The sequence below is a fragment of the Pezoporus occidentalis genome, unplaced genomic scaffold, assembly GCF_034315485.1.
Source record: "Pezoporus occidentalis ecotype Australia unplaced genomic scaffold, CSIRO_AGI_Poc_V1 ctg26, whole genome shotgun sequence".
Taxonomy (NCBI): Eukaryota; Metazoa; Chordata; class Aves; order Psittaciformes; family Psittacidae; genus Pezoporus; species Pezoporus occidentalis.
In genome coordinates, this window is record NW_026914502.1 from 1,796,257 (window position 1) to 1,819,421 (window position 23,165).

Sequence of the window (23,165 nt, forward strand, 5' to 3'; positions counted from 1 at the left end):
TCATGCAGGAAGTCCATAAATATGAATAAGGCAGAAAAACAACTTTTAACGAAGTGAAGGTATTCAGAGTTCGTGAAACAGCCTGTAGGGTGAGGTGATGGAGAAAAGGCTGAAGAACAGCAATGCTCATGGAAAATCTAGACTGTACATTGTACTGTATAGACACCGATCCTCATGTGTCTGCTATACAGACACTGAACTTGCACAAGTAACATTTGTCTAGAATAGAGGAAAATGAATATTTGTAATATTAAATATAGTAACCTTACCTCCCTTGAATTTTGCTTACAGCTGCAGAGTCAAAATCACTCTGATCCTCTAAAAGAACGCTAGCTCCTGACATGACATTTACCAAGTTTCACAGGAGCCAAACGTGACCCAGAAATGTACAGCGATTGCTGTGGCTTTCTAGACACCGGACTATTAGATCATTCCCAGGAGGTCTGGCATTCTGTCACTTGTCAACAGTAGTCAACAGAAAAGGAGTGAAGAGTGCAATGTGCTTGATGCAATTATCCACAGCCTTTCTCCCATTTGAAAGTGACACTGCTGAGACTGGAAGAGGCTAATCTGCACAGGCTGTTCTTTTCTCCTGATGCTGAAGAAAAGCAAGGTAGTATTCTGACAGACAGGAATATCCCCAGGCAAGTAGGCAGCTAGTAAGTTGCAAGACTTTGCTAGTGGCAGGGGTTTTGTTATTTGCATTCAGCTCCATCTCTTATTCACATTACAAGGTCTGCAGCCTGCTTCCTTCCTCGGAAAGTGTCTTATGATTCATGACAACAACATCTATAGATATGAGATTACTAATAAATAGGCTGCAAGTGATTGCAACTTCAGGACATTAAGAGCTACATCTTTGTAATGAATGGCAGTCCAATTCACTTAGGATCAATTTTCTGGATGCTAGCTACTTGACTTCTCACAAATAAAAGAGTTTTGTGTAATGCATACAGCTTAAATACATTCTTAGACATAAATTAATCTCGTCAAACAAACAACAGGGGGCAAAAGAGAAGATTGTATTAGCAAAATCTGCTTTGGCCAGCATGGAGTGGTGTTCGGGTACTTCCAAGTGCGTACTTGCCACTAATCCAACAAAATCCAACAAAATATTCCAAAGTTTTTTTGTTTTGTTTTTTATTTTATCTTCAATTCAGGGCGGAGAGCAAGGAGCACCACAAGTGTGGGAAACCAGAGCTCGTCTACTTCATAGGCATTTCTGTACAAAACATCTTGTGCAACACTTGCCTGCGTATCTGAACACTTGCATGCTCCAGCTCCCCCACTGGAGCATTCACAACACACAGAGATCCTTGCCAAGACTGCTCTGAGCTACTACGCATTCAAACTAGCTGAGTTAATGGCCTCCTTGGTCTAACTGGCAAACTCCTACAGATGCTGTGAGAATCTGAATAATTAGTCACTGCCTCATTGAGCACCGAGTCAATTGCAGTGGAGAGAATTGTTTCTGAAATTAATTCCTGAGCACACATCCCAGAAACAAAAGACGCCCCATACGAGTTGATTCTGCTTACCGCTGTCAGCGCCAACATAGCTTTCAAACAAGCTCGCCAGGAGTTTGTTAGATGATTTTTGGAAGATTCCTACTACAGTTTCGTTAAGTGGGTCTTTGTTCTTCTCGAGCCACCCAATGATGTTATAGGGAACCTACAACGAATCGGAAAGAAACCAGAGGTTGCAAATGTTCCCCTTCACAGCAGCCAGTAGTTCCTTATGGTTTGCCTTGAAGCTGATGAGCCTTGGTGAAGTGCTGCACTCAGAGCGGTGCCAGCAACCCATTTTTCCCTCACTTCCCCTCCAGTTCTTTGCTTCCTAATTCCCAAACCTCTCTTCCTAATAATTACCATCTGAATCCCACATACCCCTTCATAACTATATGGTCCCTCCATCTCATGGACTCCATGCAGTTGGCTGTAGAGATACCACATGTCATCAGCATCCCAGGATCCCTCCTAATAAGTGCTGAAGTGTGAAATGCACAAGCAATAATTCCACTTCGCAGCAGCATGCTACTGTGGAATAATTAAGGTTTTCTGACAGGAACTTAATGATTAAAAATCCAACTTCAGCACTCCGCCACAGCTCCATTTAGTGGGAAAATATGTTCCATTATTAGTGTCACAAGGGGATAGAAATCCTAATTTTCTTTACTGAATACATTAACAACTACAGATAAAGACCAAGGTGGGCAGTATTTTGCTTATGAAACACAAAATTAGCTTCATGTTAAATTGTAATTTGAAGTTAATGGCATCAGGAAAGCTCCAGCTCTGCTCAGGCTTCATCTCAGCTCCAGCTGGACAAAAAATTTCCTGTATCCATCTCTAAATCTTTCAGCCCATCTGCTCTGCAAACAGAGCTTTGAAACTGGCCAGGGTTTGGCTCAGGTTTGGTTCTGGATTGTGTTCCCATTTACTCCATCATCACTGGACCTGTCCATAAAACCTTGCCAGCAGACTTAACCATGTTTCCTTTTGCTACTTTTACACACTGGTCCTAATGTGAATAAAAAGTGATAGCAAACCTCTTTTTTTTTTTTCTTCCCTGTTTTTCTACCCCTCCCTGAAATCAGGCAGAAATCACTCAGTTCATTCGTATAGGGAACCAAGATGGAAAGTAGACGCTGCTGCTGTTTAATCACTAGTCTTAATGTGATTATAGGAAAAGTGATAAAGTCAAGGGCAGGCATATTTTCAGCTATTAGCCTTCCTCAGTCTGTTTTATTTGTGTATCCAAGGACCAGGTATCCTGGAGTCTGGTGGCATCTTACTGTGTTGCAGTACTTGTGCAGAGAGAGTAGATGTCTGCTTTTATTCCTCTTTTCCCCTCTTCATCATTCCCACCCTCCCTTGTTGTGTGCTATGGGCCAAACCCCACCTGAAAGACCTCTAATGCAAAGTCTACCCAGCAGCAGAGGAACTTACTGAACCAGCATAATGAACAAGTTCAAAGTGAGCTTCGTATTTCCTTTTCTTATCGGGCCTGGGCTTCTGCAAGTTAGGTGACTTGCCAAGATGATTGTCATAGAGTTTGGCTTTGAACGTCATATCTGTAGCTTTCGGGAACATGCATTCCTCTTCAAGGATAGACAGGATTCCCAATGGCTGTGGATTTAAGAACATCTTTGTTGGAAAATGCTAAGGCTGCCTGCTTTCAGCAGCAGTGCAGCCTTTAGGTTTGATCTGATGGAATTTTAAGCCTCCAAGATTTCTTCTTATACCAGAGGAGGAAGCCTTTGTCTGTTCTGTTAAAATAGTAACCACACCTTTCACTATTCTTTATGCCACGTTTGCCTTAGGAGGCTTTATGATGACTTCCAGAAAGGGTTTGATTTACCTTCCAGGACAGTTGGACTAACTAGCATTTTAGCATCCATGTTGGAGGAAAAGATTATCAAACTTTCTAGCACCAGACAGGTTGTTTGAGGGACTAGGACCACGTGCAGGTGTCCTACTCCAGTGATGGTGATAAAAAAGGCACTTAATAATTAGCCTTTCTCCTCCAGCTATTCCAAATGTCCTGCTAATGCAAGACTTAGAATTCCACTTTTCCTCACGGATCAGCAAGGTTAGATGCATGCCATAAGACATGGCAGAAAGATGCACAGCGACGGACAGCTGTCCCCACCAGGACCACATTAGACTCACAAAGAAGGGAAAAAGAAAGGCATATTCTACAGCAGGGAAGTAGTGAGAAGGAAGCAATAGTTCCAGGCTAGGAAGAGCACAAAGGACTTCACACATCAACACGTAACGTAGGAAATGGGAACCTCACAGGGAGAGGGACAGGGCATGCGACTGAAACACAGCATTTGCCCTGAAAAGCTGACAAGCAAGTCTGATGTTAAGGATATGTGAAACAAAGTAAATGGAAGATAGTAGGCACAGAGAAAGGCAAAAGTAAAAACCAAGGAAGATTATGCAGCCATACAAATTAACAGTTAAAGCTTGTGGTTACTGTTGGCTCTCTAAGGCAAACTTACAGAGGTAAAGCCAAGTAGCCACAAATGCCATAAACACTGATTTTAATTTAATTCTCTACTGCATGTACAAAGGCAAGAAACTTGTCCTGCTGTTTATTCTGCTCTGTTCACTGGGCCTTGAGGGCATTTCCAAGGAAGTATCATGAAGAAAACCAATTCAGTAAATACACCTTAGTGCTCCTGTACATACCTTCTCAATCAGATCAATGCAGGCCTGCAGGTCCATGCCAAAATCAATAAATACCCAATCAATGCCTTCCTTCTTATACTCTTCTTGCTCCAGGACAAACATGTGATGATTGAAAAACTGTTGCAGTTTCTCATTAGTGTAATTGATGCAGAGCTGCTCAAAGCTGTTAAACTGCAGGAGATAAAAAAGAAGCATTCGCACCACAGTTAACTACAGTAAAGGCTTGGTGGAACAGCAAGAAGGAAACTGTTTACATCTAAAACCTGCTAAACAGTAACTGGTTGAGAAACTACTGGCCTAACACCAAAGGTAAAGCAGGAGGGAGTTCAGTAGCAGGCTGATGGCTGCATCATATACTGTCCTCCAAAGTGTGAGGATGCCCAGGTTTGATCAGGTCTCTCAAGGATGCACATGCCTTTCCTTCAGCAGCATGCCACACCAGTCCTGTAAAGCGCAGCCAACACGGCCTTTGCTCTGCTGCATACAGAGAGCAACACACAGCAGCAACAGCACGAAGCACTTCAGGCATAGATTCTGAGAAAAAGAAGTTGTGATGTGTTTTTCTCACATACAGTTCTTTACAATGATGATGCAATCACAGAAATGCCCAGGTTGGAAGGGACCTCAAAAGATCATCTGGTCCAACCTTCTGTGGTTAAGGGGGCCTAGATCAGATTTTATAGCACCCTGTAATATCACATCTTGAAAATTCCAGTGATGGGGACTTTACCAAATCTCTGGAATGGTTGTTCCAGTGAATGATTGTTCTCACTGTAAAACAGTAATTTCTTATATTGGGGTGAAGATACAGCTCTCATATTGAGATACAAAAAGGAAGAAATATCACACCTTATAAAAGGTGCTTTCTCTCAAAGAGAAACAGAGGGAACAATGCATTCGCCTAAACACAGCCCAAAGCATGCAATATGCTTTGTCTTTGCTAAAGATTATCACCCTCTTCCTCCCCAGAAACCATCACCCTGTCCAGCTGTGCTAAATGCTCAGTGTTTTCTCCATCTATTCATGGAAAAACCCTTGTAAAATTATACACACTATTTGCTTTAAGGCCTTTCTCACCATTTTGCCTTCTGTTCATATAGAAAAAGAAATACCCACCCAAGAGCTAGCATTTGGTACCTTTTACATCCTTCCAACATGTCCTCACTCATTAATACTCACATCAAAGATTTCAAACCCTGCAATATCCAGGACTCCAATGAAGAACTGTCGTGGCAGCTTAGTGTCCAGGGTCTTGTTGATACGGACCACCAACCATTTGAACATTCGATCGTATACTGCCTTAGATAAGGCTCCAACAGCATACAAAACCTAAAATAGGTATTAAAAAATATCACTGAGTGGTACAGAATTCACTGTGGAACACAAGGATTTCAGAGCAGTAGCTTATTTCAATCCCTGCTTACGGTTTAAATGAAGTCTCACCGTGGTTCTTACAATTACTAAGGCATGCTTAATACTACTGACAGCTTCTCCTATTATCTATGCTGACTTTTCTTCACATTGTTAAGTATGTGTATGTATACTAACATGTACATAAAGTGGTAGTAAAGTAACTCTTGGGAAACAGCTGGAAAGCAAGTTGCAACTGTTTTCATCTCTTACGTTACCATGGAAGTTAGGTACCAGGAAGCTCACAGGCTGGATACCAGCCATGCTGTCCATTACTACTGCCAAAATAGGGGAGATCTGTGCTCAGGTCGCTTATTGCCATGTGCTTCTAATTTTTGAGGGATGTTATGGCATAATCAGGCAATAGGGAAAGTCTGTCAGAAGTCTCTTCTTTAGCCTATGAACAACTACACCAATAGGACAGACCTCTCTATAGCAGTTTTCTGGTTTCTGAGCCTGTACCACAGCCTGTCTTTGAATAATTTTCATTGCAACCAAAATGCTGCAGCATTTTCTATGACATGGCTACAGCAGCAGCAGTACCAACCAATGACTTTTGTCTCCTAAATTAAGAGGTACCTTTAAGTGGATATTGCCTTTAGCTGATAGAGGTCACTAAGAGTTTAAAATCATGGGAATAATGAAAGAATGATGAGCGAATAAATAATCCATGGCTCAACTCTTCCAGATTACTGTCCTCATCTAGAATTAGATGTCAGTTCTCATGTGGTTTTACTGCACCTGGTTTCCTTCAGTTGCTGCTACTAACACATCAGAAAAACAACTCTATCAAAGGCAGTGCCAGCCACTATTCCTTTGTCAGTCCCTTTACAGTTTCCTGCACTTACACTGTCTATTTCCCCAAGTTGGGGGATATGAGAACAGGTACCAGAGGCACATGTTAATGCTTCTTGCTGCTGCCTGCCTCTCTGCGATGTTACAGATGAGCCCTCAAGGCTTGAGGGACAGGTATCCAAATACCCGGAAAGTGTCTCCTTACCTGTTCAACACTTTGACCTTTGGTCACGTACTCGTTGCCAACTTTCACTCTAGGGTGCAACAAACCCTTAATCAAATCGGAGGAGTTGATTCCCATTAGGTAGGCAGCTTTATCAGCACCTGATCAAGAGAAACAAGGTTTCAACTGGCTTTGCACTTGTAAGTGGAAACATGCCTAGCCAAGATAAAAACCAGTAAGTATATCCACCTTCAGAGAAAAAGCAGATAAAGGCCTTGTTCTTTAATGCTTTATGTCAGGTGTGCCTGTACTATCCCTTGTGATGGAGATCATCTAGCTATTTTAGACCCCAATTACTGCAAGAATCACAGTTGAGATACTCCTCAGGTATAGGGAAAAGAACGTTATCTCCGTGCTGGTTATAGGCAGTTTTAAGTGCAAGAGGAAGTAAAGAAGCAAGACCTGAAGACATAAAAAAGAAAGCTAAGGCAACGACTTTTTACAAGCATGTTGCTCAAATGGTCACGAAAATGGAATTTAATTGGGTTACTCTGACTTGTGTCTATTCCCCTTCTACTAAGTAAGGTTACCCGCCACTGAGCAAGTCAATGCTTCAAATGAAGCACAGCACTCCTGCTGAGCAGGAGATACATTGTGCAAGATCAAAGCAAACAGGCTCCTACTTCCTCCAGACAGTGCGTGATACATGTTAGACTTCTGAAGGCAACGAGTAATTTTAGGTGTTATTCTTACTTTCAGTGCCATCAGCCTCTGCCTGCTCTTCTCTGGGTCTTTGTTTGAATTTCATGTTCCCAAAGTGCATGATGGCACCTGTGAGCTTGTAGGAACCAGACTTCTCATCAGGCACAAATCCCAAAATATCCATGGCTTGCTGTGAAAAGGAAATGCAGATATTTTGTCACTTCCCTGTTCAAAAGCAATCGCATTTTGCAGCTCTGCAATCTACCTTTGCATGGCAGAGATGATGAACCTTCCAAGGGGTGTTATTCTCACTAAGCAGCCACTGGAACGCCCTGAAGATCCGACAGTGGCTGGGGAGCAGGAGGAGAGCTCCTTCTATCTAGCATTTTCTACACCAAAATTATAAGACACAATAGTCTTATATATGGGCATTACATGGAACATGGCCAGATTCAAAAGTGTAATAGTTTATCAGGCCTCATGCTTCATAGTATGAATGCAATTAAGACCCATTGCTGCCTTTACTTTAGTCCAATAGTTACAGTGACAGAAGTTAGGCTGCCACCAGCACTTTTCCTCTCCATGTGCACCTTATCTATGAAGCAGAAAGTGAAATCAATACAGGCTTACATCTGTTGCCAACAATTCTTCTCCATCATCCAAGTTGTCCACCGTAACTACCCCTTGTGAGCAAAAGTGGTAGTCATATGGGTTGGTAGATACCAGTAGCATATCTGTAAAAGAACCACTGAGGTCAAAACCTCCATCCATTCAGAATATCCCAAAATTACTGAGATTGAAAGATCTGACATACATTTGTCTCTGCACAACTGTGTATAAAGTTTTCTGTTTTGTTGGTGGTTTGGTGGGGTATTTTACAACTGGAGGGCAACAACTAACTCTTTCATTCTATTGTCCAGTCTGAAGAGAAAGATTCAGAGAAAACAGGAATGAAAAGACCATGGGAATACTGCATACATATCTATTAGGTATGTTTTGCAATATACTGAATCTATAGTTTCCCATAGAGCTCTTCACTTTGCCTTGCATGCCAGTAGGTGTAAAAACCCCATCTACGTGCAGAGGAGAAAAAGATTTTAGTATGATCTAAGACAGACACAACGGGCATGGTTCCCCTCTTACAACAGACTCACAAAACAGCAACGTCGAGGACTCCCTTCAGAAGACACTTGGCTCTGGAATAACAAAACTGAATATGGTTCTGTGGTTCTCTGCTCTTTCCTTTTCCTTCACATCAAACCCCCATATGTAAAGCTCTTTTCTAGAAAGCTAGCTGGCTCCAAAGCTACAGGGAGAGTCCTGCTTCCTTAAAGGAACAGAAAGTTTCATCCACATTTAACACATCAAGGTTTACTCTAGATTTCAATCTTTTCCATACATACACACATACCTGTATGTCTAAATACGTAGGTACGTGAATATGTATCTATCAATATATGTGGTATATAAAATCTTCTTATCTATATCTGTCTTTGCTATGTAGTCATTATGTTATGTATTCATTTATCTACATTTATACTTATCTACCTTTATACCTGTATGGGGTTTGTACACAAACACATATATTTCTTGTCTACAAAACAGAAGGCTCCATTGGTTTCAGCCTCTTCAAGAGCCTGCAGACATGCTGCTGTTGGCCAGAAAGGTGTGTGCTTGTAGAATATACAGACAGCTTATGAGAAAGGGCATATTTTCCCAGCACAGGGATTCACATGGGAATCCAGTACAATGCTTCCTTGAAATCTTTCCCATAATTGTCATTAATTAGGCCACATAAAAGCTAAGAGGGTTAGGGACTTAACTGCACACTATCAGGATAATAAGACTTCAAAACAGATTATGATTGCTATGGCTTAGTAGGAGTTTAGCGGAGCAATAAAGTGACTCTTCAAGGTATTTTATGAAATGTGTTCCATCAAAGCACGAATTAAAGTCAGCAAACCACATCACTTAAATAACTATTGAAGGTTTTAGTCAAAGCATTAGGAGATGGGAACAGAGACCTCATCTACTCTCTGCTCTTCCCCGGCAGGTCTATGGTACTGCACTCAGCCAGGGGAAGCTTAAAACGGGTAATCACCACGTAATCAGCAGCAGCCAGCTTTGCATATTCTCTCTTGCTACATAACATGCTAGGATGCCAGTTTTGGCACTTGGGGCAGATAAAGGAAACTAGCTTTTCTTCATGGACCTGTAAGGCAATCTCCTCATATGTGAAAAAATAGCGGATCATTAAAGTTTTATCACCACAAATGCTTTTGGAGGTGTAGCATTTTCTGGATGTTCTGAGACCTTGGATTACACACCTTCAGTGTGACAGTTTTTTCCCTTTAGGTTGCTACCTATTAAAAGTCCTGAGTCTCATATTAGAGAAGCATTTAGGTTAGAAAAAGCCTTTAAGAACATAGAGTCCAACTGTTACCCCAGCACTGCCAAGTCCACCACTAAACCATGTTCCTAAGCACCACATCTACATGGTCTTTTAAACACCTCCAGGGCTGGTGGCTCAACCACTTCCTTGGGCAGCCTGTTCCAATGCTTGACAACCCTTTCAGTGAAGGAATTTTTCCTAATATCCAATCTAAACCTCCCCTGGCACAACCTGAGGTCACGTCCTTGTCCTATCACTTATTCCCTTGGAGGAGAGCTGGACACACACCTTGCTACAACCTCCTGTCAGGGTGCTGCAGACAGTGATGAGGTCTCCCTCAGCCCCTTTTTCTCCAGACTGAACTACACCATTTCCTTCACTACACTTCACTTTATAGGGTACCTGCATCAGTATATCACAGAAAATAGGTCTCTCTCGCTGCCATTGGAACAGCATCTTTGAAAGAATATATTTGAGGGTGGAAGTTCTGTTTCCTCAAGGAGATGCATAAAAGCCTTTCTGCAGATGGGCTTGCCCCCTCCTCAGCCACTGTCTATTCAGCTGCAGACTGGCTCTTACAAGCTGTGGATCCATGTAATACTTACCCAGTAACTCTGGTTTCTTCCCTGACAGGATCTGGTAGAAGATGTGATAGTCTCTTTCACCAGGCTGCTGGAAAATCACACGGGATTTCTCCAGTAAATCTAGTTGCACAAATGAAAATTCAGTGAGTAAGGCCCTCCAAACTTTCAGATGAGCAATTGTATTTTTGAAAAGGAGAAAGTTTGCTGCTTACAGATCTCAATATCAGCAGATGACAGCTTTCCTGTGGTTCCAAAATGGATTCGGATAAATTTACCCTAATTCAGACAGAAGAATATTCTAATTAGTGCATATAGTATACACAGAGGGAAACAAAGGATGCTGCTTGAAGGCAATCATTTGGCCCAAAGAATCAGCTTATGCTAACTCCTTGGTTCTGCACAGGCAGATTTTCAACAAGAGATATCAAACAATGACACTACACTTCTCCAAGCCTAAATCTGTACATACAGCTATGTAATCAGCTTGTGGGGAAAGGATAACAGTGTACTTATCTGCCAGGCTAAGATATAGGAATGCATCTAAGCTTGCAGTTTCATGATGCAGGTTTACTGTAGTGCTGGACTCAGAGCAATAAGCCTCGGCATAAGACACACAGGCTCCTTTTTTGACTCCTCATTTCCAGTCCTAACTTACATGCAACTACTTACATCAGAAAGGTGCTGTGATTTTACTCTGCTCTGTCCATTAAATTTGCACATTCATCCCCCCAAACTCATAAAAAATGAGTTTTCTTTTAACTTCCCATATTCAATCACACCAGATTTTAAACCAATTAATTTCTGTTCCAGCTGACAAACTCCATATACAACTGTGTAGCTTTCCACAGATGCTTAAAAACTCTGACCCTCTGCACCCCTGGATCTGTTAGGGAAGCATGGGCTACAAACTCAGGCTGTCATCCTCGTGCCATTCCTTTTGGACCTCTGAGCCAACGTTAACCAGATGTGGCAGAGGCAGAGCTCCTGAGGGGATGGCTCTCCTACAAGCCAAATGGAAATGAGGACAGCCCCAAGGTCGTGTCAGCACTGGGGGACAAGCAGGGGCAGCTTACTCAGCTATAAAGGCAGACAGCATGAATCAAAGTAGGAGTACTACTGCAGGTGTAAGTCTGCAGAGAGATGAGATGTTGGAAGGGTCAGGGACTGTGGTATATTTTTACTTAGTGACAACATCGAGCTATTATAGGGAGACAGAATAATTTAGGTTAATGGAAACCATGGTAGAAAAAAATGCTATGCAGCAGAGGCAGTCCTGGGCAAGATCTGCCATTGCTGTTCAAAGGACTTCATAAAGCTAGGCTTTGCTTGTCTCCTGATCTTGTACACTTTAAACATTTATCCATGGTGGACATTTCTTTTTAATTCTTCCAGTAGTTTTCCCTGATGAAATCCTAGCGTGCTATTCTTACACTGTGTGGAAAACCAACCATTTGAGCAGACAAATGAAAAGCAATTTACAAAGGGATTATTCCAGAGACGTTATTAACTGGCCATTGTTGAAGAGGACACATGTTGTGACAGACTTACAAAACGTGAGGAGTTGTCATTTCTCAGAGTTTTGGCATTTCCAAAAGCTTCTAGGGCTGGGTTTGCTTGAATGATTTGATCCTCCAAGGTTCCCTAGAAATCAGGGTTGAAATACTATTGAGTAACCTGCAGGCCACGAACTCAGCTGTCCATTGTAAGTAAGTCAGCCATGCATTCACTTAGAGATGGAGCGGATTTAGCTCCACCATAGGGGTACAGTGTGAACGGCATAATAGCAAGACTGCCAGTCAATTATTGTTTAAGAGACCTCAAACATTTTGCTGCTCTCTACTGTTTTGCTTTGCAGATTTTTGTGTTTTATGCCATCTGCACATGAAAGAAATCACCGTATCCTCCCATGTGCTGTGAGGCATGTGAGGACATCCAAGGGAATGCGTGTAGGAGAGGGGCTATTAAAGACAGTGACAAGCACTAAAATGCATTAGATTTGAAAGCACTCAGAGCTTGTAATATCTGAGGGGTTTGAAGATGAGAAAAGCATTAACTGTCACTCGCACAAACTTCATTTGGCTGAAGCACACTACTTTACTTTAACTGCCTGGGCTTCAGGGATCCTTTGCTAGGGAACTGTGTGAAGTGAGACACTGAGGTTTATGACATGAACTGACAGAGCCCAGTACCATTTTCAGGTGGAAAAGGTAAAACAGCAAACCTGATGACTTACCCCAGTTTTGGTAGCTGGTTGCTGTCAAAAGAGGAACACAATGGAGAGGAAAAAAAGAAAAGAGAGAGAAAGTGAGTACCAACATGAAGGACACGACAAAAGATAAGGAGACAAGCATTAGGAAGGTTAGATGTCTAGTGGGCAACAACACCAGCAGGACTTATTGAAGCCTTCCTTCAAAAAGCACATGCAGCTCTGACTTCATGTTCACCATACATCACAAAATAGCCAAGTGCTATTCCAAGTTCCTACCCAGGTTGTTGGTTTAACTCCTGCTCCAACCATCTACCTGATTTTGTTCTGGAGATGTTCCACAATGAATCAAAAGGCTAACTAACTGGGCAGAGAAAAGAAGCAGGTGCCAGTTGGTAAGAAGGAAAGGATGCAAACAGACCAGATGCAGATGATGCTGCACTTGAACTCTTGGATTATTTGGGAAAAAAATAATTAAAAGAAGAGGGTGATGATAATGAAAATAAAACGTGAACTGAGCAGATAAATTACATGGAATACCTTCCAGCTGTAATATCTGTTCTTTGCACAATTGCTCCATGAGCACACAAGGTCTCAGACACCATTATGAGCCCTAACCTCACTGCATGCAGGAAGCTGGTTCTGGACCAGTCAATCATTTGTTAAGAGAGTCTTGCAGGCCTCAGGTGAATGTACATTAGATTTTGGTGATGAGAGTTATGCATACAGAATCCAAGCCTGGCTGAAATTTTGGCCTTATGAATACAGCTCATAGGAGCCAGCTAATTCGCCACAAAAGAGCGACGAGCTTTCAAGTGCAATGAAGCTCATAGTTAATAAGCTCATAGCGACACAAGATGAAAAGCAGCATGAATACAGTATTCACTGGAACCTTAGAGAGCACTTATAAGCAGAACAGCACTTGCACAAAGAGTAATACGGGAAAGCTGATTGGAAAAAAATCCTTTGTCAAAACATTCCTTTTTGTGGACAAAAAAAGCTTTCGACAAAAGAGATATTTTGATGAGAAATGATAATCCTGGTCCTTTCGAAGACTATTTTCCATGTGAAAAAATATCACACCTCTTAATCTTTGCAGCTCCACCATCTTTTGACCAGATTTAACATGATCAGAAACATGCTGAACACATGCAAAACCTAAAGCTCCTGGAAAAAAACAGTAGCAACAAGCAGCTGTTCAGAACCAGGGGTGGTTTTATTGCTGCATTTGGAGCTGGCAAGTTCAAGTGAGCATTGCCTCTCTACTTTCAGAACAGCATGCTCTCAGTAACGCTGTTTGGAAGCATCAGTATCTTTTCCCAGCAGTTGCTTTTCTTAACCATGCCTGCTGAGGTGTGCACATGGTCCAGTGTTCAAGATGCAGAGTTGTGATGTTAGTTGTATGTAACACATAACACAAACCCCTTGGGAGTCTCAAATGAAACAGCCAGCAGCAGACTTACGTTCTTTTTACCAGGTTCACCCAGGGCTGCCACTGTTGCAAAGTACTGGATGACACGTTTTGTGTTGACAGTCTTGCCAGCACCGGATTCTCCGCTAAAGGAAGGAAGAAGATAACACAGGCACTTGCTCAAACAGCTGTAACTCATCCTTTCACCCTCCTGTCCTACCATCTCCTCCCCTGAGAACTGTACACAGGCAGTTCTCAGTATCACTGACTGATTTCTGCAGCCTGTTGTTTGTCCATTTCCATTGAAATCCCATTAAACTGACTGAACAAAGAGGCAAATGCCTACGACAGCAGCAACTAATTCTTAATGTGACTTAACGTCAGACATCTAGTACACTAAGCTTCCTTTAAGGGCACGAAGTTTTGTTATAAACGCCCAGACTGATGATCTGAGGTATACATATATACAGCTGATGAGTTAGATAAGGTACAGAAAAGCCACAGTGATTTGCTGGCATTAGCCGCGAGCACATGTGGACTGTGCAGAACTATCCATCTTTCATGCTTGCCTCTTCTTTCCCACCTTGGTCATCTCCCTCCCTTTAGATGTGCCTAATCAACATTCTTAAACACAGCAAGCATTCTTAAACATGGCATTCTTAAACATAGCATAATCAAGCACTCTTAAACATAGCAAGAGCAACCACGTTGAATAGGAGTCTTCCATGTATGAAGAGGGCAGCCACAGCAAGGCTAACCCTAGAAGAGGCTTCTTTAACTTCCTGCTGAGTTGTTTTCACACCTCCTTGGAATGAGCACCAGAGAGGGGATCAGAAATGAGCCAGCCTCCATAAAACCCTTAGCTATTCCTTTCCCATGGGGTTCAAGACAGCCATCTGATTGCCAAATTGCCAGTTACTTGGCTTGGATCAAGTTCTGGGCAATTTAGCTGAGCTTTCAAGGGACAACTTGTATTTTGGTAGGATTTTATTTCTTCTAAGTTCTTCACAGCAACAGAGTCTCAGATCAGTCACAAAAGAAGCACTTACGTGATCAGCATAGACTGATTCTCCCGATCTGTGGAGGGGAGAGAAAACATACAAACTTAGTAGGCTTAGGAGGCTGTACAAATTGCTTATTATAATTGCAAATGGATATCAACTATTCCAAAATCAGTCCTTCAAGGACAGGAGAGAATCACACAAAGCAAAGATGGAAAGATAAACTCCAGTATCACCTAGTCTGACCTCCGGCAGTGGAAGTTCTAGCCCTGCCCTGAATCCTCCGCTCGTGTTTTGTTCAAGTCAGTATTAAAGACCTGTCAGTCAGTCATGTTCCTCCGGTGTCTGGGAAACTATAATAAAGAAAGTAATTTCCTGCCATCAAAATCTTCCTTTTCTTACTCCTGACTATGTCTTCTGTTCCTCCAATATTAAAACACCTGAATACTAAACACTAAACCCCAAATAATTCGCTGTTTGTTCACAGGCCATTCCTTACTATGCATACGTATGCTTCTTCAGTTAGCCATGTGCTTTATAGTTTCATGGTGTCCCTGCTATTAGTGGCCGAGCCAGAAATAAGCATTTATTAGAACGCTTTGCAACCTTAATATATTATTAAGCAAGTTCAGCAAATGCTACATCATAGCCACTTTCCAAGCTGAAATTTAGGCTGTTGAGCCCAAATTTGTCTTTTCTTTTTTATTTATTCCAGTTAGCATGACAGACTACCCGCAGGGCAGCCTGACCATTTCTCACCCTTACTTGATAAAAGAGTATCTCTTTACAGCCACACACACACACATCCCCTCTGCCCAGTGCTTTCTGTCCCTTCCCAGCTGCAGCACTTCACGCTTTATTAAAGCCAGGTAATAGCAGGATGTGTTCCTATCACATTCCCTTTGGGATTTACCCTGCTGCCTCGCAGGACCTGGTGTGAGCACATCACTGCTGCCCTCTGCTGATAAACTCCTTTTTTTCCATTAACTTGAAGGTCAGAGAGAGAAAATTTCAAAGGAAAATCTGGAGTTTGTTGCCACAGGGTTGGTGCCCAGACCCTCGGCAGTCAGCGCAACACTGACCCACGGCAAGTTCATGCAAGTGATGTGGATTCCAGGTTGTATGGGCCTTGGAGAGACCTGGTCTAGTGGAAGGTGTCCCTGCCCATGGCAGAGGGGCTGGAACTGGATGAGCTTTAAGGTCCCTTCCAACCCAAACCATTCTGTGATTCTGTGTGTGCGCAGCACCCTAGATAACTGGCCTTCACTAATCTTTGCAAGCGTTATGTCTTGTAAGTGCTAGAATACTGAGCATAAACTGACAGTAAGTTTGGTTTTGAGGTTGGGAAAATACTCACTGGTGTTTGGGGCATGGCTGTTACAAATGGATTTACCTACTTCAGACAGCTAAATTGGTGCACCTTGCAGATAATCCATATGGCAGAGTTCACTGTTACCAAAACTACACAGGGACAGTCAGGGGAGCTTAAAGTTATATATATATATATATATCAGTATATAGACATATTATATACGTGCACATTTGTTGGACACTGCAAAAGCTCTCACAAACTTGCATCCAGTACCAGAGATGTCAACTAAATGAAGCAAACCCAAATTTGAAATCAAAGAGTGCCACTTACTACGCAGCATGTCGTGGTACGCGTTATCAGCAATGGAGAAGATGTGGGGAGGAGCCTCTGTGCGCCTCTTGCCTTTGTATGCAGCAACCACCTCCGACTTGTAGACAGGTAACCACTTGTAAGGATTTATAGTCACACAGAACAAACCGGAATAGGTCTAGAGAGGAACACATAACAAAAGTAACAAAAACTGTTCACGGAATAAGAAACTCTTAGTTAACCAAGGAGGACCTGAAGTTGTCAGCTTCTGATTTGAGTTTGAACTCTGAACTGAATTTCAGCCTTGGATCCGGATTTCTAAAGCTACTGGTCTGCTAAGTGACTTCTTACTGGCAATTGATATCAAAACTACAGATATTAAACAGTTTTCTAAAGGGGAAAAAGTATTTTCAAGATAACCACCAGAAACCAAAACAGCCCCTTCATCAAAACAAGGGACCATCAAAGAGGCCATGTGTCTGATTTCATGCCTTGCTAGCCCCCAAGAGTTGTTTTCTATTGAAAACAGCCATTACAAAGAAAAGTCACAGCTTTCCTGTTGAATTCCATTCTTAGGAGGAGAATCTCCCATTACGGATTTGATGTGAGCACTCTGGGGCAATATCTGGTGGGTGTTCAAAAAGAAAACAACATCATAGCGTTATTCTGCCAAAGCTATAGAGCTTTTTCCAGCTTTTGAAGAAAAACAGTTGGTAAAAATCTATCTTCAGTTGCTCTTTGGGCTATCTGTATCAGTTAGCTGGGGCCTGGTCATTCTGAGGAAGAATGAGTTTTCAGTTGTAGCCCCAGTTATTACATGGGTATAAGCAGTATGTGCACATAGAATGAGGAGCTCAGTGGAGTCTCAGGTAAAATCCAGGTATCTTCCTCTAAGAATAGCATTAGGACCTGCTTCCAGAATGGTCTTATTTTCTACAAGGAAAAGAAAAACCCCAACTGGTAAATGGATTAAGGCAAGATGCCAAATTTAATTTTCTACCTATACTGAACTGCAAGCAAAGCAGTGCTTTAGGCCATACTTGTCCTAGAGGGGCTATTAGAGGAATGCAGAAAATGTTTAACCATCAGAATTTAAATGGGAAAAAGTTGGATTCACTCCTTTGATAAACACCAAAAGCCAGAACAGGGATTGGCTAGAAAACCTATAGATTCCCCTAACTGATTTCAGACACAATAGAATGCAGCAAACTGAGAGCAAAAGTTTGGCCTCATGAAATTAGATGTTATTGAAGCTTGTTCTGGTGCTGACAGAAATTATGTTAATGATGTCACGAGGAAGATACAGAGCAAGGGAAAATGCCAGAGCGAAACAAGACAGATGTCAGCACTGAAAATGAAGGGAATAAAATTACTGAACTAAAGATAGGCTCATACTTAAAAAAGTTATGTGTGTGCTCTACGCTTGAGGCATTGTTTCTTAACAAAGAAATCTCCATGGCTGGTATTGGCATGGATTAATATTAGGTGAGTAAAAATAAACTAGGTCTCTCCAATGCCTTGACTGATGGAAATATGTCCCATGACATCCATCTCCTAGGCAAGCAAGCAAAACCAATAACAAGACACCATCTTATTCATTGTTTTGTCTGTATTCAGGCACAAGCCAGCTCCAAGCAAAAAAAAGATGAGCAAGACCTCAGTTTTGTGACTTATTGAAGCTGTAAACTGAATGTGAAGAACACAACAACACGTTAAAGGGTGAAGTCTGCCCTTGCAATGAACCTTACATAGATCATCCAGTTGCGGTAGCGCTTCCTCAGATTGTACAATACAGATGCTTCGTTCAGATGGGTCAGCATAGCCATGTCCTCAATCATGTCGAATTTGGGAGGGTTCATGGACTGCACGTCATCTTCTTTTATAGTCAGGGTCTGCAAAAACAAAGGAGTACAGCCACACTTGGAAAACACTGGGATTTCCTGTTGCTTCACACACCTTACAGGAGAACATGTTGGGTTTTCCCCCACAGAAGGAAGTCCTTCAGCTCAAACCCAGCCTATGAATGTGACACTGTTTGTTTTCACTGCTATCAGAACAGGGGAAGGCCAAGATGATAAAAGCAAGGAGGATGGTGGTATGGCTGCAAAAGGAGACATGGCATTTAGCTACAGCCTGGGCTTCTACCCTTGGGGCCAAGCCAGAACTAGCTGGGTGGAATACCTCCGCTCACAGACTTCCTGCTGCTGTGCAGTGGCTGATGTGAGTTTAGCCCCCACCGCATTGCTGCTTTAACCTTGGTGGTTTTTCAAGTGTCATTCTGACATGGCATCAGCTACCGGGGCTTCCCATTCACAGACCATTTCATGAAACAGGCAACTGAGCTTCAAGCAGGACAGCTAATTTCTGGAGCTTGCTGCTCCAGCCTGGTTAGACACAGATCAGACAAAACCAGCTCTGTACCCTTCCATCTTCTGTCTGCACAGTCACTTTTCCACCACTGGTTTCTGTAATTTCACCTTCAACATAAGCTTTCTTGTCATCAGGAACCCAACATTTCTTCTTCCCTGTGAAATTAAGGAGATGGAGGTTTCACAACCTTGCATCAAACAGTAACACCATGCCTGCCTAAGTGGTACTGCTGGGTTACTTCTCTGCACAAGCAACACAAAACCTCTGCGACCGTAGCAGATCCACAGTGTTGGGAAGCTGCTTAGCCAAGCAGGAGGTGTAGGGCTCCCAAATGTTCTTTGCCCTTCGAAACTACCACTTGGTTTCCTCTAGATCCTTCCAGCACAAGGTGTCAAAATATTTCATCAGTGCTGGCTAAGCCTCAGCCTCCACGGGAAATCCATAATCATCATCACCAGCGTGCAGATGGAGGAACTGAGATCCAAGCCCAAATTAAGGCGTTTGCTAAGAAGTCACACAGAAAATTGTGATCTGAGCGAGGAACTCAGCCCACGCTATTTGCCTGCCAGCCATCAGATTTAACCTTATTCCTGCACATTCTGCAGAGGTTTGCCTTGAAAAGCAGAAATCTTAATAACTCACACTGAGTTATGTATGTGGCTTTTTAGAGTGTGGAGTAGCTGCACTATGCTTTAGGTTTTTAGTTACAGCAACTGTTCTGAATAGCAAAATGCTGTGGTTATTGCTGTATATATACTTACTACGACACCTTAGGGCACATATAAACCCATTGCATAAAAAAATTGATTATGAGAAACCAAAAGCTAACATCAGATTGTCATGCAGCCTGCAAATCAAACAGACGTACAACATAATGAGACATCTAGTCAGGCCACAGAATCTCTTTCACTCCAGGAACATCAATGTGTGGTGCTTCTCTTTCAGATGGACAAAGACGTAATCCCCACTTTAGCAGATCAGTACAAATACACCTTGCTTCTAAATCCAGTTAATTAATTACTTACCATAAACCGATAGATTATGTCTATTCATTACTACCTGGGGCTTTTTAATCACTTTGCAGAATAAAGAAACCAGAACATGGTTGAACCACTTACCTCAAACAAGCAGAGGCAGTACAGCAAGGACAACAGAGGCTTTGCATCCTGCTTTGGTCTGCACTCCCAGAACTACACTTGGATGAAACCCTTATCCCCTTTAACCAGCCACTGGCAGCCTAAAGGGTACCGCAACTCACCATCGAAGGCGACGGTCTGCGCCATCATCAGCTCCTTCTCGCTCTTCCGGAGGTAGGGAGCAGCCTCCCCGAATTCCGACATGTCCATCATCTTGGCAAGGGTTCAGTGTGGCACAGCTCAAAGAGGAAAAAGAAAAGGAGCTGGTCTGCCAAAGAAAGGGAGGGGGGGAAATAAACCTCTTTCATGACAATTGGAGGCAACACAAAACAGCACAATGTGGCAGGAGGCTGATCAAAGTGATGATTGATTTAAAACGCAAATACCTAACACAAATTTGGGGCTATGCTGCACCCTTAGTTAAATCCTTCTCTGGCTCAGCTTACTTGAAGCCAGACAGATCCTGGGGAGTTCAAAACACTGACATGGGTCACAGTTATCTCCACTGGAGAATTTAATCTCTTCCTTGTGGCACAAATGGTGCTTAAGAGCAGGAAGGAACATTTGAAGCTCTGATTTTAAAAACCACTTAGCAGGGGCCTGTTCTGGCCCTTTATCTCTCTGGGGCCGTGCCACTGGGCCACTTCAAGCATTGTCTCAGGCAAGCATTTTCTGGGAATCATGGAGCAAGGCTTCCCTGCTGCAAACTGAGAACTGCTGCAAGGGTGTGAGCTACACCCTGGATGTGGCTCCAGGGATGTATGCCCACGCTCCTGCTGGAGAAAGCCAGCACTGGAGCTGGAAACAGCTCTGCTACCTGCAGCACACTCCTCTGCTTGCATGAATTAGCACATTAGAAAAACCAGGACTGACACAGCTCGGTGCAGCTTCCCAAGTTGCTGGTACCTCCAAACTCAGCAGCCCTGCAGCAAGGCATAGCAGAGAGCAAGTGTGTCTGCAGTACTGATGCAAGGGCTTTGTATTTCTTTTAGATTGATTAGTCCAGCTTAATACCTACACTTGTTGTCTCGAATGACAAGGCCATGGTGTTTAGGAGCCTTTTACCATGAGGACAGGGAACACGGGTGTAAAAGTGAGACCAGTTTGCTGGGTTTGTACTGCCAAGCAATTAATTTGATTGTGTAGTCTCTAAAGTGATCATACAGATATGTTTTTACTTATATATTATTCTATATACATGCACATATAAATATTTACACAGAGCTATGTAAAATACTCAGGGTGCTGTCAAGAGAACACATAAAGAAAGATCCACTGCTAAAATGTACACACCATTTAAGAGTTTCAGATCTGTTTGCTCTACAATCAAGACACCATTTGACTGCTATTTGAAGCTTTAGAAGTGACCCTCAGATATTGCCTTGTCCCTTAGTTCACTTGCTGTGCGGTATCCAGAGCAGCTGGAGGAATTTTCAAGAGCCCTATCAAGGCAGACACTGTAGTCTTTCAAAATCTAAATCCATTTCTTTCTAACAAAATCCTGGTAGGGATAAAATCTCTTCATCAACCCAGGCAGTTTTGTTGAGGGTTTTTTCCAACACATTTCTTCTTTGGGAACACAAAGCCCTAAGACAGCAGAACTGCCACACATTTTACATCCAGCCCTCTCGCGCAATACAAGCTCGAGACCTTCTGTCTTGTTGCTGTACAGCAAAAACTTTCTTCCTCACTCGCAGCCTTAACTTTTCTCCTTTTCTAAAGATGCGGGACCTACATAAGCACAACTGCTGCCAATTATTGTAACATCATCTGAGCGGACCAACATTCCCAACGGAAGGCACAACTCCAAAGTAGCGTGGCAAAGTCTGCCTCCTGTGGGGAGTGTGCCTTGGCTCTAGTGGAGCAATGGAATTACATCACTTCATACATTTAAGCAGAACAGCGTTAGAGCATGTAAATGCCATTTCCCATTAAACATGCCAGTGCCAGAGGAGCCACTCCAGAGTTAATCTCTAGGAGTCGGGACAGATTCTCACAAGTCCTGATATACACTAAAGTGCTCTAAGCTACTCTGTTGAACCTAGCTCCATTTGCAGATCTCTTAGGGACAGTTACTCAGCTATCACCTTCTTATCTCTTCTCTTCCCCCCACCATATATTGAGGGGCAAGTGATGGTGTAAAGCAGCACTACAAGGAGAGAAACCTTTTATCTTCAGCAGTCTCATGTGCTTGGAGTTATGACAGAGGTCAGAGCCCAGGCAGCGCATCTCTTGTGGGTGCAGAGAACTCAGTGAGTCAAATCCATTGCCAGGTAAGAGAATTGGAAAGGTTTAGTTTATGGTCATAGTATTATTTTTAAAAGGCAGTGTGGTAGCGAAAAACAAGACAGAGCTAAAGACATTTACTTTCCTTTCAGTCTGTTCCAGCTAACAAGAAGAGTCAGCCCTTGTATATGACCATTGGAAGATCCTTGAAAACACGAACTCCTTGTAGAAAGCCACTACTGTTACACAAAGTTAAGTGGCACAGCCAGGACCACCAATAATCTGGTGGTGCATTCAGACTTGAAAAGGAAGCTCCTTGCCTTTCTTTGTTTGGGCTGTTTGAAGAGCTACTGTAGTGCTAAGGGCTCATCTTCAACAGCAACGACAGGAATCGCCTGTCTTTGAAAGGGAGCCCAGTAATTCTCCAAGGGTTGTAACTCAGGTTGGATTAAAAAACTCCTTGGACCAGCAGACTGCTTAAAATTGCAAAAGGCATAAGCCATCACCTCTTCCAGATGATAGAGAAGGCAGAAAACATGATTTGCAGGTACTGGCTAATCAATGCATAATTACAGGGGACCTGACACTTGCCTGAGCGGTTATTCTAGCTGGCTAAATGAATGCACTAATGCTAGAGAGGAAACATGTATTTGCTATCCTAGCATTCAAGCAGCATCCTAGGGTGAGTAGCATAAATTATATGTTTAGTGATATTACTACTAAAGCCTTAAGCCACATGAAAACTTTAGTCACATCAAACCCACGGTACAGTATTAGAGCACAGCTGGCCACCCGCCTTTAGAAGTGAGAGAGGTTGGTACTCACCCTGGAGAGCACACAGAAAGTGTCACGGCTCTGCCTGGTCCAGACTTTATATGCCCCTATCTCAAGGTCACTGGTGATAACTGTTCAAAGGCATCTGCAGTTTTCCTCCATGCCTATATTTGTCTGC

At 42.7% G+C, this 23,165-nt stretch overlaps 1 protein-coding gene across 2 annotated transcripts in view; it reads right to left on the reverse strand.

Moving 5' to 3' along the window:
* The window catches only part of MYH15 (myosin heavy chain 15), an 89,647-nt gene extending 66,482 nt beyond the window's left edge, over positions 1–23,165 (reverse strand). Inside the window, exons 1-18 of one of the 2 annotated variants that reach the window (XM_062623900.1) lie at positions 23,039–23,165; positions 20,110–20,255; positions 18,903–19,006; positions 18,230–18,373; positions 16,503–16,659; positions 14,909–14,936; positions 13,912–14,005; positions 12,476–12,496; positions 11,791–11,883; positions 10,455–10,518; positions 10,264–10,362; positions 7,897–8,000; positions 7,318–7,456; positions 6,607–6,725; positions 5,376–5,525; positions 4,197–4,367; positions 2,949–3,128; positions 1,539–1,671 (exon numbers count right to left, since the gene is read on the reverse strand). In XM_062623900.1, the coding sequence (XP_062479884.1) occupies positions 1,539–1,671; positions 2,949–3,128; positions 4,197–4,367; positions 5,376–5,525; positions 6,607–6,725; positions 7,318–7,456; positions 7,897–8,000; positions 10,264–10,362; positions 10,455–10,518; positions 11,791–11,883; positions 12,476–12,496; positions 13,912–14,005; positions 14,909–14,936; positions 16,503–16,659; positions 18,230–18,373; positions 18,903–19,006; positions 20,110–20,200 (1,891 nt within the window). In that variant the 5' untranslated portion in view covers positions 20,201–20,255; positions 23,039–23,165. The remainder of the gene's footprint in view (positions 1–1,538; positions 1,672–2,948; positions 3,129–4,196; positions 4,368–5,375; positions 5,526–6,606; positions 6,726–7,317; positions 7,457–7,896; positions 8,001–10,263; positions 10,363–10,454; positions 10,519–11,790; positions 11,884–12,475; positions 12,497–13,911; positions 14,006–14,908; positions 14,937–16,502; positions 16,660–18,229; positions 18,374–18,902; positions 19,007–20,109; positions 20,256–23,038) is intronic. The other variant, XM_062623899.1, reaches the window with a different exon arrangement.